Source organism: Rattus norvegicus, chromosome 5, assembly GCF_036323735.1.
Source record: "Rattus norvegicus strain BN/NHsdMcwi chromosome 5, GRCr8, whole genome shotgun sequence".
Lineage (NCBI taxonomy): Eukaryota > Metazoa > Chordata > Mammalia > Rodentia > Muridae > Rattus > Rattus norvegicus.
This window is the reverse complement of record NC_086023.1, coordinates 171285772-171303076: the sequence shown is the minus strand read 5'-3', so window position 1 is coordinate 171303076 and position 17305 is coordinate 171285772. Positions and strand designations below refer to the sequence as shown.

Sequence of the window (17305 nt, the reverse complement as noted above, 5' to 3'; positions counted from 1 at the left end):
TCTTCCTGGTTTTAGTGGAATTTTTGTTTTTCTTTGAGTTTCTCTCCATTTAATTTGATGTTGGCTATCAGCTTGCTTTATTGTGTCTAGGCATGTCCCCTGTGTCCCTCATCTCTCCAGGACTTTTATCATGTAGGGGTATTGGATATGTCAATGGCCTTTTCTGCATCCAGTAAGGTGATTGTGTGGTCTTTCTTTCGTTTGTTTGTTTATATGGTAGATTGTGTTCATACAATGTTGTATGTTGAACCATCTCTGAATCTCTGGGGTGAAGCCTACTCCATCATGGTGGATGATTATCTCGGTGTGCTGTTGGATTCGGTCTGTGAGCATTTTATTTTTACATCAATGTTTGTGAAGGAAATTGGTCTGTAATTCTCTTTCTTTGTTGTATCTCTGTGTGATTTGGGTATTAGGGTGACTGTGGCCTCATAAAATAAATTTGTCAATGTTTCTTCTGTTTCTACTTTGTGGAATAATTTGAGGAAAATTGGCATTAGCTCTTTGAAAGTCTAGCTCTGGGTTCTTTTTGAATGGGAGAGGTTTTTTTTTTTGGTTCTTTTTTTTCGGAGCTGGGGACCGAACCCAGGGCCTTGCGCTTCTTAGGTAAGCGCTTTACCACTGAGCTAAATTCCCAGCCCCTTGAATGGGAGAGTTTTAACGACCTTCCTTAGGGGTTTTAACTACTTCCTTAGGGGTTTTAACTACTTCCTTAGGGGCCATCCGTCTATTTAATTGTTTATCTGATTCAACGCTGGTAAATGGTATCTATTGAGAAAGTTATCCATTTCTTTTAGGTTTTCCAGTTTTGTGTAGCACAGGTTTTTGAAGTAAGACTGATGATTCTCTGGATTTCCTTGGTCTGTTGTTATGTATCCCTTTTCAGTTCTGGTTTTGTTAATTTGGATACTGTCCCTCTGTCTTTTGGATGGTTTGGGTAAGGGTTTGTCTATCTTGTGGATTTTCTCAAAGAACCAGCTCTACGTTTCATTGAATCTTTGTGTTGCTGTCTTTGAATTCAGCCCTCAGTGGGATTGTTTCCTGCGTCTACTCCTCCGGTGGTTCAGGTGCATGGTTAAGTTGCTGGTATGAGATCTCTCCAGGTTCATTATGAAGGCACTCAGTGCTGCGAACTTTCCACTTGGCGTCACTTTCATTGTGTCCCATGGGTTTGCACATGTTGTGCAGTCTTTAGTTTCTTTCTTACTGACTTGACCCAGAGGTCATTCGATGTAGAGTTGTTGAGTTTCCATGATTTTTTTTTCCTCCAGATAGGTTTCTCTGTGTAATCCTGGCTGTCCTGGACTCACTTTGTAGGTCAGGCTGGCCGCAAATTCACAGAGATCTGCGTCTGCTTCCCAAATGTGGGCCACCACTGTCTGGGTTAATTATCCATCTTTATTTAATGTGTATGGGTGTGTTTCCTTCATGTTTGTCGGTACACCAATGTGCATGCAGTGCCTATGGAGGCCAGAAGAGGGCGTCAGATACTCTGGAAGTGGAGTTACAGATGGTTGTGAACCACCATGTGGGGAGTTTGATTCCCAGCTGGGAATCAAACCTGGGTCTTCTACAAGAACAGTCAGTGCTTTTAGCCAGTGAGCCACCTCTCCAGCCCCTGGGATTTCTTCTTTACCTATCCTTAGGGTTTCCACATTAACCAAGTGATCATCTTCTCTTATTATAATTTAGTAAATCTATAAGATTGTAAATTAAGAAACACATTTCTAATTATTAAGTGCAGGGGGTTAGGGGAGCTGGACAAACAGCTCAGCAGGTGAAGGCACTGGCTGTGTAAGCATCAGGCCAGAGTTTGGGTTCCTAGCACTCACAGAAAAGCCCAGTGGGCACAGTGGACTCTCCAATAATCCCAGGATGCAGAAGGTAAGAAATCTCATGAGTAAGCTTACTGTCGAGGCTAACTGCATCAGTGTGCTCTGGTGTAAGTGAGAGACCTCGCCTCAGAATGTAAAGTAGATAGTAATCAAGAAAGAGGCCCAATATCAACCTCTGGCCTCTGTAAACAAACATGCATCACATTTGTACACACATGTGTGACCATATGTATGAACACTCATTCACAGGCGTGTACACCAAATACATGGAAAACTTGCAAACAAGAGTACGGACTAGAGCCTGAGGTGAGGCTCATTGGCAGAGCGCTTGCTCAAGGTTCTGAGTTTTATCTCCAGTGATATAAATATTTTAAAAAGAGAGGTGGAAGGAAGGAGAGAAAGGAGAAAAAAGCAAAGTAGTTTGTACAGTTGAGCATCTGAACACTCATGTGCTCCTGCGCGTTATTAGCTGAGATGTCAGCCATCTGTGCCACCCACTAAAGATTTAAACAAGGGCAAGTGAAAACCTCACATCACCAAAAGCAGCTGTCTGGTGTAGCTGTGGAGATCAGTCACACCAGGTAGCACAGGGTACTCACCGTCGGACTCTGTGGATCCTTAAACACGACCTTGAACTTGTTTTGCACTTCTCCTGGGATAATGGGAGTGAAGATGATGGGCACTTTGATGGAACTGAAGGGACCGATTTCCCCCTCTCTTACCTGTGTAAGAGGAGAGGTGCCATGGGGTCAGAGTGTAGGCATTGTGGTTTTTAGTAGGGTGCTTCCTACTCACCCTGATGCTTGCTACCACTGCATGGATGGGTGGTAGCAGGACCATGTATGTCCATTGGTCACATACAGGTATTCTTAGTTCTAAGGCTGTCTCTGCTCTTGAGTGCTTACTGCTGTGGAGTCCCAACTGCAGTGAGTCACCTGTGTGCTTTCCACACATCCTCAGCCCCAAACAGAGGCCAGGTCCTTTTCACCAGCATTAGGAGCGGGAAGAGCTTGATAGAAGATGGCTGCATTTTCTATCTTGTGTACAGGACACACAATTCCCTACCACCCTACCCTACCTCCAAGCTCCTGGAGTTTCAAAGATCCCATTCCTGATTCTAAGGTTCATAGTCCACTTGGACTGGGATGAGAAAGGCAGCCTGAACCTTTCTCTGCATCTCCCTCCACATTTCAGCTCATCCTTGGTGTCCTCTCTAAGCCAAACCACACACAGAAAACTGGCCCCGCTGCTCCGGTCCTATCTATGCTTGACACTGGGAGGGGATGCCTTGGTACTAGACGACAGCTGCCTGGAGGCTGCGGGTTTAGTCTGGCTCTGGACAGGTGAAAGAGCACCCTGAGAAGAGGGAGGTCGTTGATCAAAGAGGGTGTGGCTAGGGCTGGAAGAAGATGAGCTGCTACCTGGCAGGGCAGGTGCACTCACCTCCCCCAGTGTGATCTCTGCCTGCTCCTCGCTGGGAGGCATGGTCATGGCACTGACCGCAGCTGTGGTAACCTCTGCGTCTGGAAGAAGACATATGAGCCTACATCAATAATCAGTAGAAGGAAGACTTTCTTGCTGCAAACTCAGAGGCACTGCTAAGGAAAAAGTAAAGATCATGTGACCCACTGGGCCACCATCCTTATGGGTTGAAGACTCAATATGCCAAGATATTATTTCCAAACTGATGACACATTCAAAACTGTACCAGTTATATCCATTCCAGGCTTCCCCTCTTTTTCTTTTCTTTATTTTTGTTTTTGCTTTCTCAAGACAGGTGTTTCTGTGTGTCCCTGCCCCCTAGGCTGACCTCAAACTCACTGAGATCTACTTGCCTGTTTCCTGAGGACTGGGATTAAGGGATTGAGCCACCATGCTCAGTCTTCTTTTTCTCTCTCTTTTTTTTTAAGGTCTGACTTAGCCCAGGGATGGCCTTGAACTCAATGATCTTCAACTCCTGATCCTTTTGCCTCTATTTCCTAGGTGCTGGGAGTATAGATATGTATCAATGTACCAACATGTGTGTGTGTGTGTGTGTGTGTGTGTGTGTGTGTGTGTGTGTGTACCAAGAAACTAATTCTAAAATGTAACTGGTAATGCAAGGAACCAACACAATGCAAAGCAACTACTTTGAAAAAACAAAGTTGGGTAGCAGGCACTTCCTGGCTTCAAGACTTAGTCTAAGCTCACCAAGAAAGTATATTAGTATAAGGTAAATTGATCAACTGGTCGGAAAAGAGAGCCAAAAGTATATTCCTGCTTAGATAGTCAATAGATTACTAGCATAAACAACCCATTCATCCAAACATATATTTCTTTTTTGTTGTTGTTTTTTGAGACAGGGTCTCTCTGTGTAGCCCTGGCTGTCTTGGAACTTGCTCTTTAGACCAGGCTGAACTCAGAGATCCTCTGTCTCCTGAGTGCTAGGATCAAAGGTGTGCGCCACCTCTGCCCAGCCCAAACATATTTCAGTGAAAGTTTCGAGAACAAGAGGCCGTCCTCACAGAGACTGAGACTCAGTCTGCTTTGTGCCGCAGACAGAAGCTAATTTGAATGAGTCGGTGCTAAGGATTCAGCTGCCTCTCCATCGATGCCTCACCCCGTGTTGCAGCCTACAGCCAGTTTCCATGAAGGAAGTGCATTCCTTATCCGGTCCTCTATTTGTCTGACCCCTTTGCTGATGCAGGTAAGGACCTGCTTCCTCCTGGGAATGAGAATTGTACCCAGGTAAGAATTAAACAGAGAGATGGCAGGAAGACCCATACATGCACCATCTCCTGCTGATGAGAATGATGAAAAGAACCCAGCCAAGGCATGTAAGAAGAAAGTGTGCAGAGGTAGGGTCATCGCATACACAGAATATGGAGAAGTGACTCAGCTTCAGCCTCACAGTGAGAGAACACGTGACAGCGCTGGGCAGAGGTGGGAAAAGCTAAGGGTGATTGGCATGCTGGAGACTCGTGGGTTTTTTTTTTTTTTTTTTTTTTTGGTTCTTTTTTTTTTTTTTTTTCGGAGCTGGGGACCGAACCCAGGGCCTTGTGCTTCCTAGGTAAGCGCTCTACCACTGAGCTAAATCCCCAGCCCCAACAAATTACCAAGATTTTTTTTTTTTTTTGGTTCTTTTTTTTCCGGAGCTGGGGACCGAACCCAGGGCCTTGTGCTTCCTAGGTAAGCGCTCTACCACTGAGCTAAATCCCCAGCCTGACTCGTGGGTTTTAAGTGCTTGCGGCTCTGAGGCTTAAGTGACAATCCCTCAAAATGGGTGGTGTTTGGACTATGATAAACTGAGAGGAACTCCTCAGCACAACTTTTTAAAGTTTGAAATAGACTACTGACTTAATCATAAATGTATGTGTCACAGTTGTATGACATTTGGCATGGGGAGGATAGCTCAAAGGGCACACACACAGCCAAAACAAAGATTAAGTTTGTAAATCTTAAAGAACTACAGTTGGGCAGTGATGGCCCACGCCTTTTAATCCCAGAACTCAGGAGGCAGAGGCAAGAGGATTTCTGAGTTCAAGGCTAGCCTGGTCTACAGTGTGAGCTCTAGGATAGCCAGGGCTACAAAGAGAAACCTGTTTTGAAAAAAAAAAAAACCAACAAAACAAGAAAGAAGGAAGGGAAGGAAGAAAGGAAGGAGAGGGAGGAAAGGAGGGAGGGAGGGACGGAGGGATGGAAGAAAGGAAACAGGACGGGCAGCAGGCCGCATTACAGTAAGGACCAGTGCCTTGACAAGGTACTTCTTTTTCCAGTCAGCACAGGATTGTAAAGTTTTAAAAACTGTCCCCGTATATCATCCATACTTCTGTGTAGTGTGAACCAAGAACCCTCCTCAGAGACTGGTTACCCTGATAAACACCAGCACAGGCAGGGACCATAGGCAGGCCCTTCAAAGCCCTCAAACCTGCACACCCTGTGACCAGCCTGGCTGTCCAAAGCTGGGGCTTCTGTTGATGCTGTTAGTTTTAACACAAAAAGAATCTCAGTGCACACCTCACCCAGTGCAGGTTTGCGCATCTGAGTGTCTTTTATATTTACTGTCTCATAACTGAAGCCCCAAGAAAACTCTGCACTTGGGTCACAGGCCTGTCAGTCTCTAAGACTCTGGCTCTCTGGCTCTTCTGGTTGACCTGAGGTACTGTGGTGACTGTGCTGAGGGTGGCTCCTGGATGGCCTCCTTGGAAGGCCCTTGTGCCCATGCCAGCCCTCTTTGTTGTCTATTGAGTAGGCACCTGAGCCCAAGTGTCCTAGCTGGCTCAGTGGTAGCCTGAGGTAGGTGCCCCTACCCCCACCCCCCCAGCCCTTACCATCCAGCTGCTTCTCCGACTCTTTTTGGCTCAGGAGGTCCATTGAGGAGAACTCATTGACTTCGAGCTGTTGCTCAGAGTAACTGCTAATGAGCTTCTCATACAGAGTTTTGTCCTCACAGTTGAAGAGGCTGCTCTGAAAGGAGGACTAATGTCTTCAGTGCCCATTCAACTCACCAGATACCCTTGTCCCAGGAAAAGATACAGACGCATCTGTCCCCAGGGCTCCCATTCCCCCATCCTGGGTCGTTAGGCCACAGCATCAGCTTGCCTAGGCTGAGAGTGATTATTTTATCTTGGCCAAGCTGGCTCCTCTCTGTCATCAGCACCCATGTTCCATCATAGGCCCCACCCACCTGTGAGCAGCTGAGTCCGCCATCTTTACACTCTATAGGTCATTTGTCCAGAGGCTGGCTCTGCTCTCGCCTGGGTTGACTATGCTTTCTCCACCGGTGGTTGGAGGCAGAGCTTCTAGGTGCCTGGGAGCCTCCTGAAGAACCCACCTCCCTGCCCAGAGCAAGCCTGGTTTCCCAGTCTCCTGTTCCACCTGCCTTGCTCTCTGGTTCCTTCCCCCACAGTAGCTTGCTGTTCATCCTGCCTTGGCCACAGCTGCCCTATTTGCCCTGCCATCCCTTGGAGTGAGATTCTTTCTGAGGTCTTTGTTTGGGCACCTGAACAGAGACAACATGATTGCTCCATGCTTCTCAAAAGAATGCTTGACTCTGGGGCTGGGGATTTAGCTCAGTGGTAGAGCGCTTACCTAGGAAGCGCAAGGCCCTGGGTTCGGTCCCCAGCTCCGAAAAAAAAGAACCAAAAAAAAAAAAAAAAAAAAAAAAAAAAAGAATGCTTGACTCTTTTAGAAGCATCTAGGGAAAGGTACATCTCCTTCTGTTCACCTTCTCCCATCTCCACAACTCATGAGCATGGTGAGCTCATTTCTTGAGTACGATTACCCCCTTGCTCCCCCCACCCCCAGGCTGTTGCTGTTCACTACGGCCCCTGAACAGTCTTGGAAAAGGCAAGAGGTTCTCTTCCTGCCTTGGGAAGATAGATAGCCGTGGTCTCTGATTAGATTCTGGTGGGATTCCAATGGTTCCTGGTCAGTGAGTACCCCCATTCTGCCTCTGTTGCCCCTAAAGCCAGACTGCATGTGTGTCCTCACTGGAGCCAGACATTTTGCTCTCACTGACTTAAGGCTATCCTGACATTTTCCTCTCCCCCCGCCACCGATTTGCTGACAGCCTTATTTGCTCACTCATTTCTATCCATGTGAGGTTGCACACATGGCTGGGAGGCTCCCCATCCTGTCCTTGGATAGGCAGAACTGCAGACACCCATGGTAACCATGGCTGCTGGTCAGAAGCAGACTGAACACTCACTATTTTTACGATGGGCTGGGAATCGTCCATCTCATAGAGCTCGGAATCGAGGAGAAACTTGAATTTGGTGCCCAGGCCCCCGACATTAGTCAGTGTGATCATCCGAGATGTGGTCTCACCCACTACATAGCTCCCAAAGTCAATGAGCTCCGTGTCCAGGGACAGCTGCCAAAGAACACAAGTGTGAGCCATGGCGGCCTCTAGACCGCCTGTATGCATCCTCAGTCAACAAGGGAGGATGGGTGGATCCTCCCAGGAATCATGGACCAGAGGACCCAATGTCTCATTAGGAGAAGGTTTTCTCTCCAGAAATATCAGATGTAGTCCCAAGAAGCCAGGGTAAACCTGACTCTTCTCCTTCACAGACGCCTGCCTTACACTCCAGTCAGGACAGGAGGGGTTTCGTGGGCCTCTGTCCCCTGTGCATCAGGGACTCAGTGGCTTAAGAAGTCACAGATCATATAGTAACCAGGACAGCTTGGGACTCCTTTTTTAAGAAAATCAAACCAGCAGCTCCCTGATTGAGAGATGACAGTAGTTGAAAGAGGGGAGTCTGGGAGGGATGGACAAGCCAACAGCTGTCACTCCTGGCTGAGGTAAGCTGTGCGGCAGATACAGGGCCTGGAAAGTGCAGTGTTCAGAGTGGGGTTGTGTCATTCATGCTGTCCATGGGCCACAGACTCTCTGTGTTCAAACTACGAGTGCCATGCCTGGGTGTCACGATGGTTCCACAAATGGCCATTTCTCACAAGGCTGTTTTGGAACACCAGATCTAAAGCCAGGGCTCCACCTGCAGTGCTTTTCTCTAGAGATGAGACAAAGGACCACTAAAACAAGCAGAGCAAAGTATAAAACAGAGTAGTCCAGATGCAAGTCAGAGAGGCAAGTGCCATCATCTTCCCCAGTCCAGACAGAGCTCTTACTATGTTTGCAGCCTGGCCTGAGAGCTCTCTGCCCTGAGAGTTCCTCTTGCATAGGTGGGCCTCAATGTCTGTGACAGAAACTTGGCATGCAGCAGAAGGGAGTGTGGGACACATGGTGCATACAGCACCAGCTTCCTAAAAATGGTTCCTACTTATAGTGAGGAGAGAGGATTAAAGGTGGGAGGGAAAGTGGAGGGGGGAGGGACTTAAAGTAGTCCCAAAGTACTTCATATACATACACATACATAGGAAAGTGCCCAAACCCAAACTCAATGAAAGCCATTTTTTAATAACTACTTCTGTTTTATTTTATGCACGAGTGTTTTTCCTGCATGTGTGCATGTACATGCATGCCTGAGGAGTTCAGAGGAAGGCATAGGATCCCTGGAACTGGACTTACAGATGGTTGTGAGTGGCCATGTGGGTTCTAGGAGTGTCTGGGAGGGCAACAAGCAAGTACTTTTAACCAGAGCTGTCTTTTAGCAAAGGACAAATTGGCCTTAACTAGAATTCATCTCTCTCTGCTTCCTGACCCAGGACATGATGTGACTAGCTGCCTCAGTCTCCTGCAGCCATGGTTTCCCCACCATTAGGGACCGTATCCTCAGACCATGAACCAGAATAAATCCTTTCCTCAAAAATAAAATTGTTTTAAAATCTAATTTGACCTAGTACCTAATTTAAAGGAACACAGAGGGACAGTGGTGACACGGGGACTGGGATATCAGGGGGGCAGTCACAAAACACAACGCACAGGGTTTTAAAGAGTTGGCTGAGTAAGGCCTTATGACCCAGCACTGGAAAGGGGGCTGCTCTTCTAGGTCAGAAAACATCAAATGTAATCTCAGTGCATCAGAAGTAACTGCTCTGTAAATGGTAGTGTGGGGACAGTGGGTGCTTTGGCTATTCATGGAGTATTGGTAACAATCAGGAGCTGCTGTGATGCAGACTCTTACCTCAGCTCTCCCCCCTTTCTTCCACATATCACACCGGAGAAGCCCTCTCTCGGCCCCACTGGTTTTGAACTTGTATGTGTGCCTTGGTTTGGCCAATAAATCCCTGGGATATGTGTAATAGGTGAAGGAAGACATTTGCTGGTACTGCTGGCTTTGATTTCCATGAGAATGTCATGCTAACGGAGGCTAGACGTTACTCTCAGAAGGTCATGGTGAGATGCTGGGGCAGAGCCCCGACCCCGCTCAGCCCACGTCAGTCAGATCACAGCAAACCTGTGACAGGCTTATAAGCCTGTGTGGGACTAAAGCCATGTTGCAGTCTGTCACAAACACCGAGTCTGTGTCCTGTGCAGTGTCACTGGAAAGAAACAGTGGCATGGTGGGCTCTGTGTTTATTAAGGGTGTTGAGTTTGATGTTGGTAATTTCCTATGAAGTGGACCTACAACAGTAAGTTGTGTATAGATGAAGCCAACGTGGCAGTGTTGAACACTCCCTGATGTAGGTAGCGAGCATATGAAAATTCACCACATGATTCTGTTCTTAATTAGATTTGAAAATATACTCACAATAAAAATATCTGGAAGCCAGTAGCGGTGGTGCAGATCTTTAATGCTAGCACTCAGGAGGCATAGGCAGAGGCAGAGGCAGGTGAATTTCTCTGAGTTTGAGGCCAGACTGGTCTACGTAGTGAGTTCAAGGACAGCCAGAGATGCATGGTGAGGCCCTGTCTATAGACAGAGGTAGATGTAGATATACTTCTGTGGTGGAGCTCTGGCCTCATGCCCTCAGTACTCCAAGGCCCTCACCCTGAAGAGATTCAGGGAATTGAAACTTACAGAACATTTTTTCGTTGAACACTTCAGTGGAACAGAAAAGCCGCCCGTCTGAGCCAAAAATGAGACATTTCCTTCCAGATCTTTATTTATCTAAAAAACAAAGCAACCCTAGTCACCTCGTCAATGATATCTCTGATGTCACAGTTATCCAGGCAGCATCTATATAACCATGCCTGGTCCTGCCTGCGACTTGTCTAGTGGACTCCCCGACCCCGGGGAAGAGTCCCAAAGTGTTTCACATAAGCAAGTCCTGAAGAAACGCATGTCACAGCCTACCGGAGTCTCTTGGGTCAAATCAAACTTTCCAGCAAGGTTTATTCCACTAGCATCACAGAATGATGCTGAATGTTGTTGTTGACATTAAGCTAGAAAAAAACAGCACCCCCGTGTGGCCGTTTGACTTACCATAGGTTTGAAGGTGACAAGGACTTCACAGGACATGCCAGCTGACATGGGACCAGGGGGATCAAAGCTGCGGAAACAGGGATTCACAGCACATGGGTCATTAGGTCCCTGTGGAAAGTGGATGCTTACTACAAACTCGTCTGGGCCTTCTGGAGTCTCTTTTCTCTTTCTGTTCCAGGAACCACACCTGTGCTGGCTAGTTTTATTAGTCAAATTAACACAGGATAGATTTACTTGGGAGATAGAAACCTCCATGAGATCCAGCTGCAAGCAAGCCTGTATAACATTTTATTAATTAGTGATTAATGTTTGAGGGCCCTAGCCTATTGTGGTGGTGCCATTCCTGAGCTAATGATCCTAGGTTCTGTAAGAAAGCAGGCTGAAGCCATTATGAGCAAAGCCAGTAAGCATCACCCTTCCATGACCTCTGCATTAGTTTGAGCCTTCAGGTTCCTCTCCCATTTGAGGTCGTGATTTCCTTCAATAATGGACTATGATGTGGAAGGGTAAGCCAAGTAAACCTTTTCCTCCACAACCTGCTCTTGGTTGCAAGGTTTTACCCCAGCAGTAGAAACCTGAGCTGAGACACCGCCTCTGCCTGGATGCATTAAGTTAGCAGCCCCAGGTCTGCTGTGCTCCCTTCTGACTGCGTCTTCTGAAGAACAGGAGACTTGGGCAATCTTCAGATATCTGTCCAGTGAGGGAGCCAGCACACTAAGTGAGGTACATTCCCAAAAGTCAGCTCCAGGAGGATGGAGCTGTGGGCTGGGGACACACACCGGGCCTAGAATCAAGGACGTTGACTTCTAACAGCAACATGAAGTAAATCAAGCCATCCAGTAAAACAGCCCCAAACTGCTGAGAAATGAGATGGGAACCAGTCAGCGCTAGAAAAAAGCCCAGTGTGGTGCTATGTCCTTGGGATCGCAGCACTGGGGAGGCAGACTGGAGACTGAGTGGTAAGAATCCAAGGCTATGTGCACGTGGGTGTTCATGAACCAGTGCAGTGAGAACCAGGGCCCAACTCTTTTTTTTTTAAAACTTTTTTTAAAGTATTTATTTATTTATTATATATAATACACTGTAGCTGTTGTCAGATGCACCAGAAGAGGGCATCAGTCCCATTACAGATGGTTGTGAGCCACCATGTGGTAGCTGGGATTTGAACTCAGGTCCTCTGGAAGAGCAGTCAGTGCTCTTAACCGCTGAGCCATCTCTCCAGCCCAGGGCCCAACTCTTAAGAACACATACAACAAACTACTGAAACTATTGCATGACTGAGTGGAGCTTCTAAAAGGCATGTGGTAAGACAGTAAGGCCATAAGACAGAGTTATGGGCAGGAGGAAAGAAAAGGACACTTAAGAAATGCCAGCTCATCTGAAAAAGAACTAGGAATTTTTAGAAATGAGAAAGTACTGAAACAAGACACACAGTCAGCAGTTTCTGCAGCCAGCTAGACGCAGCTGAAAAGACCAGTAAGCCGGGGACATCGCACACACTCCCTGAATAGGCACAGAGTGTGAAGCAGGCGTCATAAGGACAGGGAGGCTGCAATGGCAAGGCTTTGCATGGGAGGAGCAGGGCAGACAGAGTCATGCGGGGAGGCCGTCAACAGGGAGAGAAGATACTTGCGGCCTAGGAATAAGAGATTTCTAGAGCTGCTCAGAGATAGGAAACTCAGATCCAAGACATACAATGAGTCTAAGGAGAATCAAGCAACTCAGGCATGCTGCAGTAGGGGCTCCAGGACACAGGGCCAGGGGTCTCAATGCAGCCAGGGGAAACTGAGGAACACTCTAGATGGACACAGCTACAACAGCAAAAGAAATCAGAAGACAGAAATGGAGAGAATCTTTAATCCAGGCCTGGGAAGGGGAGCTTTGTGGTAGCCGAGGTAATGGCGACCACCTAGTCTGGGTCTTCCATACACTCTTCAGAAGCCATATAGGCTAACAGAAGCAAGTGACTCATGCTAAAAAGACAGAGAAGCTCTGAGGTCTCACGTGAACACAGTGGGTAAAATGAACAACTTTTATCAATAGTCCCTCCATGCAAGCACTTTGCAGATAGCTAGGAGATTCTGCAAATTGTCAGAAAGAGGGAGCAGAGAACCAAAGATCCTCCTGTCCACCTTCACTCAGTTCCCAAGAGGACAGCACCTCTCAGGTGGGAAGTACCTATCAGAGCTCTGTCAGCCCGTGCTGCCTATGGAGAAATGATACAGCAATGTAGTCCCCCGGGGGGAAGCCCCATGAAGAAGTCCTGCAGGGGAGAAGAAAGGGACCCCTGGTATAGAGGGATTTTAATCCAGTTACATGGCTACTCTGGCCAGAATGCAGACTCACTCTTAATGCACACCTTTAATCCCAAACAATGAAGGCAAAGTTAGTTTGTAGAAGGAAGTACCCATGTTTGAAAGTGATATCTAATTGAGAGGCAGACAGAGTGACGAAGCAGAGAAAGTTTTGACAGGATAGGATACGCCCAGCTCTTACCAGAACAGAGAGAAAGACAGACGACTTAAGCGAGAGCACTGCAGAGAGAGAGGAGGGGAGATGGAGGTTTTACCAGGACAGTTGTATATATACATGTTGGGGAGGGGGTTGATTCAGTCAGAATCTGAAAGAAGTCAGTTTACTCAATTGGCGCAGAGAGGAGTTGGAGCCACAATAGTGGAATTGAACAGCTGGAGTTCAGGAAGATCTAGAAAGGGTGAGCTTGTTTAGCTGCGAGTCTCAGGTTAAAACCATTCTAGGCCCAGATAAGACTGCATGGAGGCGAGACGCTTCCGGGACTAGGCCACGGTTAGCAGATGGAGGCAGTAGACCTCGGTGATGACAAATACCTCAGGCAAATAAGGTATTTTTCCCACCCTGAGCAGAGGAGTCCCCATTTTAGAAATTGCATATCACACACTAACAGATGTAGGTGGCTTGAGCTGTGAACTGACCTGTCTATAAGCTGGATACAGTGAAACACACCTGCAGTGTCAGCTGTTTGGGAACGGGGGCAGGAGGATTGCAGGATGAGTACAAGATCAGGTGCAGAGCAAGACCCTGTTTCAAAAACAACAAAAAGAAAAAAGGAAAAATAGAAAAGAAATGGAAGGCCAGATGCTGAGCAACAAAAGACGAGAAAATGTCGGGGAGTGAAGTCGGGAGGGCGGCATGGATGGAGAAGCAGCAAGCATCAAAGGAAGCTACAGAACACATGCCTAAAAAGCCAGCAAAGAAGTGACAGCATGTCCACCAGAAGAGTCCGAGGAGAAGAAGAAAACTGAAACACTAGCACAAAGAGAAAAAAGTAAATTATGGTTCAGAAAAACAAGTCTTGAAATCTCAGGGAGAGCATGCTGGCTGCCGACGCGGTCTCCTACAGGGCCGAACAGCATGCACAGTGACAAGCGTTAGGAGAATTAGGCAGCCTATCTGAAAGTTCCGTCATGTGTTCGGGGGAACTGGGCTGGTCTTTGTGACCTCTCCAGTTGGCCTTTGGTCTCATGTCCAGACTCCAAAAGACTTACTCAATATGGATGAAGTCCTTCAGGTTCTCCTCCACACCCACCAGCTTGCAATAGTTGATTGTGTAAGTAGCATTGATCAACGTGATTTTCTTTTTGTACACTTTGCCAATATCAAAGTCCTGTAGAGATAGAAGGGACATGATGACTCCAAGTCCTTCAACTGGAAGAGGAGTCTACCCTGGTGCTGACTCAGGAGAGGTTAAGGATCCTGAGGTAGAAAAGGTTCCCCTGGGTCATGATACCCAACCTGAGGTCTGAGAAAGACAGGGAAGGGCCTAAGTCATGAGAATTTTCTCCTCAGCAGGATATGAGTTTTGTGGGGACTGGATGGGTGGGAGAGAGGACAGAAACACAGGCTGCATATCTTACAGGTGCCCTTCTGTAAATGCTAATACCAGCCAGGTGGTGGTGGGTGCTGGTCCTTGGGGCCACCTCACGAGAAGGTGGGGTTTGCCAAGCAAAAGGGACCTAACAGGTAATTACCCTGTTGTTTTCCTTCCCAGAAGTCCAGGCCTCTATTAAGGAGTGACCAGGTACTTCCTGTTGCTTAGCCTGTCATCTCAGCCCTGAGCTCCAGCCCCAAAGCTGAAGACTTTTCTGGGTTTTCCATGGTTGAAACAGAAAGCATTCGAGGCAGGAGAGTGACAACAGGCTTGCTTTTCTGACCACCCCTCAAGGCTCACCTTGAAGTGGATGACCTCAGGCTTGCTGTTGAATGGACGGCCCTTGAACTCCCGCCCAGATACCACCTGCTTTTGGATCACCCCACTGCGCAGCCTCTCCATAGTCCGAGCCAGGATATCCTTTTCCATTTTACTTCCGCCCACAGGTTTTCGTTCCATGTCCTCCTTGGGCACCTGGGGTTCAGACAGACAGAGGTCCATGCTTGTTCAAAGCCTAACAGTGAACCAAGTGCAGGACCTAACAGGGCTTGCACCCAGGAGACTGTTCCGAAGGGTCCCAGCCTGAGAGAGACAGAGACAGAGAGACAAGCAAAGACAGAGATAGACACACACAGAGGGGGAGAGACAGACAGAGACACACAGAGAGGAAGAGACAGAAAAAGAGAAGGGCCAAAGGGAGAAAAGCAGAAATACTTAAGACTTTGTGGGAAGTAACAGCAGAAATGACTGCTCTAGATTGCCGAGTCACGGCAAAAGAAGACTTTTGGGGAATTCTGTAGGACACAGTTTTTTTGAATGACAATGTTAGTGTAAATCAGGCAGCCTCGATAACTAATGTTAGCAATTGGAAAAAGTGTAATCCAAGATGGGCCTAGAATTTTCCTTTTGACATCTGTGTGAAATCTGCCTGAGACCCTGAGCATCCAGGTTACTGGTTGGATTTCTCCCTGATTCTGCAACGTGGGGAGTGCCTCATGGCCTGCCTAGGTCACCATCTTTCTGCTGAATTTAAATGGGATGGCTAACCCAGCCTGCCTTCTCCACTTCTTCCCTAGAAGAAGGAGACTCAAATCTCTGTTCCAGTCGTGATGTTAACGGATATTTACAGAAGCTCAGAGGATTCTGCTTGGGGATAGGGCTGTATAGCCCGTGCCTCTTGTAATCTGTGATCCAGAGAACCAGTATTCCCGATGAGGCATGTTTCTTGAAAAGGGCATTAAAGGAAGTTTGAACTCATGGATTTTTACAGAAATAAGTTTTCTTGGGCCAGAGACATAGCTCAGCAGTTAAGACTGCATAACTCCTCTTCCAGAAACCCTAACTTGATTCCTAGCACCTATATCTGGCAGTTTACAGCTACCTGTAATTCTAGTTATAAGAGATCGGACACCTCTGTGAGTGCCTGTGGACACACACACACACACACACACAGCACACTAAAAATAAAATATTTTTAGAAAGGAAGTTTTCTCAGTAGTAAGCAGAGTGATACAAGCTCATTTTGGAGCCTTTTGGCACCTCTGTCGCTCCAGGCTATGTGCAGCAGTGTGTGGTTGAGCCCTGAGTCACAGTGAGAAGGGGACAGAAGTGTGGGTTCATCATGCACATCCCAGTTCTCTGTCTGTCTGTCTGTCTATCTGCCAGTCTATCTTGGTTTTTGAGACAGGGTTTCTCTGTGTATTAGAACTTGCTCTGTAGACTAAGTTGGCCTTGAACTCAGAGCCTGCTGCTGCCTCTATTAAAGGCATGTACTACCACCGCCTGACACAGGCCATTTCTCTTAGAGATTATGGAAAGGGATGAAGGTCCTAGAGTTTGGGGTGACAGGCACAGAATGGGGCATGAAGGTAAGTAACTGTAGGCATCTGGAATCTCAGTGTGGCTCAGGGTGTGACCCTGGCCCAGGACCCGATGGAGGAAAGCTATTACCTGGTGTGGCTGGTATGACTCTTTGCTCCAAAGCCCTGGGACATCTGGTTCAGCCAGCACCTCGTCCTCTGTATTGATACTCCCCGGGTCCGTCTGCATAGACTCACTGGAGATGGCTTTCAACACACGCAGAGGCTTAGGATATAACAGCATCTCGTCCTGCCGGCAGAAGAGCAGTGAGACGAGAATTACAGAACAAACTGTGTGCAGCTGAGTAGGGCAGCACTTGCTCATCGCAGAGTGTGGAGCCTGACAGTAGAAACAACCCCCGTTGCTGCCTTCTGGGGACTCAGCCTGACAACCTCACACGGTTCTTCCAGGTCTTTTGTTTTTTACAGAGAGATAATTGTATAGTCATAAATCCTTGTCACTTTTCTGTTTAAAATACAACACACATGTCTGTGGATTACCAAATGCCTTCCTATAGTGTTCAGCAAGGCCACTGCAAAGTCTTGTTCATGGGAATAGTGTGAGTTGTGGACGCTTGTGATTTTCTCTACCATTCCAGCAGCCACGCTCAATTCGCTGAATTCTCATGACAATGGCACACCAACCCCAGAAAATGACCTGTGAAAACTCAGAAAGGCTTTATTGGAGCTGTTTGGGGGGTCAGGACTCTATGACTGCTCTGGGAAACCAGGGTCTTCCCTCCTGGAGGAAAGGTCACTGTGAAGCCTGGGATATGTTCCCAGCAGGGTAGACTAAGGCTGTGGGACAAGGGCATTAGAAATGCAACTGTGGTGTGTGACTGTGGCGTGGCAGGGAAGGCTGCTCAGAACCAACTGAGGTTGCCGGAAGTGTGT

General features: G+C 47.4%; 1 protein-coding gene across 18 annotated transcripts in view; it reads right to left on the bottom strand.

The window, feature by feature from the left end:
- Nucleotides 1–17305, bottom strand: part of Cfap74 (cilia and flagella associated protein 74) — a 75445-nt gene that overhangs the window by 25275 nt on the left and 32865 nt on the right. For 16 of the 18 annotated variants that reach the window (XR_005505153.2, XR_005505154.2, XM_039111375.2 and 13 more), the window contains 9 exons: nucleotides 16503–16661; nucleotides 14853–15026; nucleotides 14170–14288; nucleotides 10646–10712; nucleotides 10241–10330; nucleotides 7525–7689; nucleotides 6146–6281; nucleotides 3279–3358; nucleotides 2435–2557 (listed from right to left, as the gene is read on the bottom strand). Coding sequence is in view for 16 of the 18 variants with exons in the window: in XM_039111375.2 (XP_038967303.1) it covers nucleotides 2435–2557; nucleotides 3279–3358; nucleotides 6146–6281; nucleotides 7525–7689; nucleotides 10241–10330; nucleotides 10646–10712; nucleotides 14170–14288; nucleotides 14853–15026; nucleotides 16503–16661 (1113 nt within the window). In the remaining 2 variants the exon portion in view is untranslated. Of the gene's footprint in view, nucleotides 1–2434; nucleotides 2558–3278; nucleotides 3359–6145; nucleotides 6282–7524; nucleotides 7690–9970; nucleotides 10187–10240; nucleotides 10331–10645; nucleotides 10713–14169; nucleotides 14289–14852; nucleotides 15027–16502; nucleotides 16662–17305 lie in introns of those variants that run through there. The other 2 variants (XM_039111387.2, XM_039111388.2) reach the window with 2 other exon arrangements.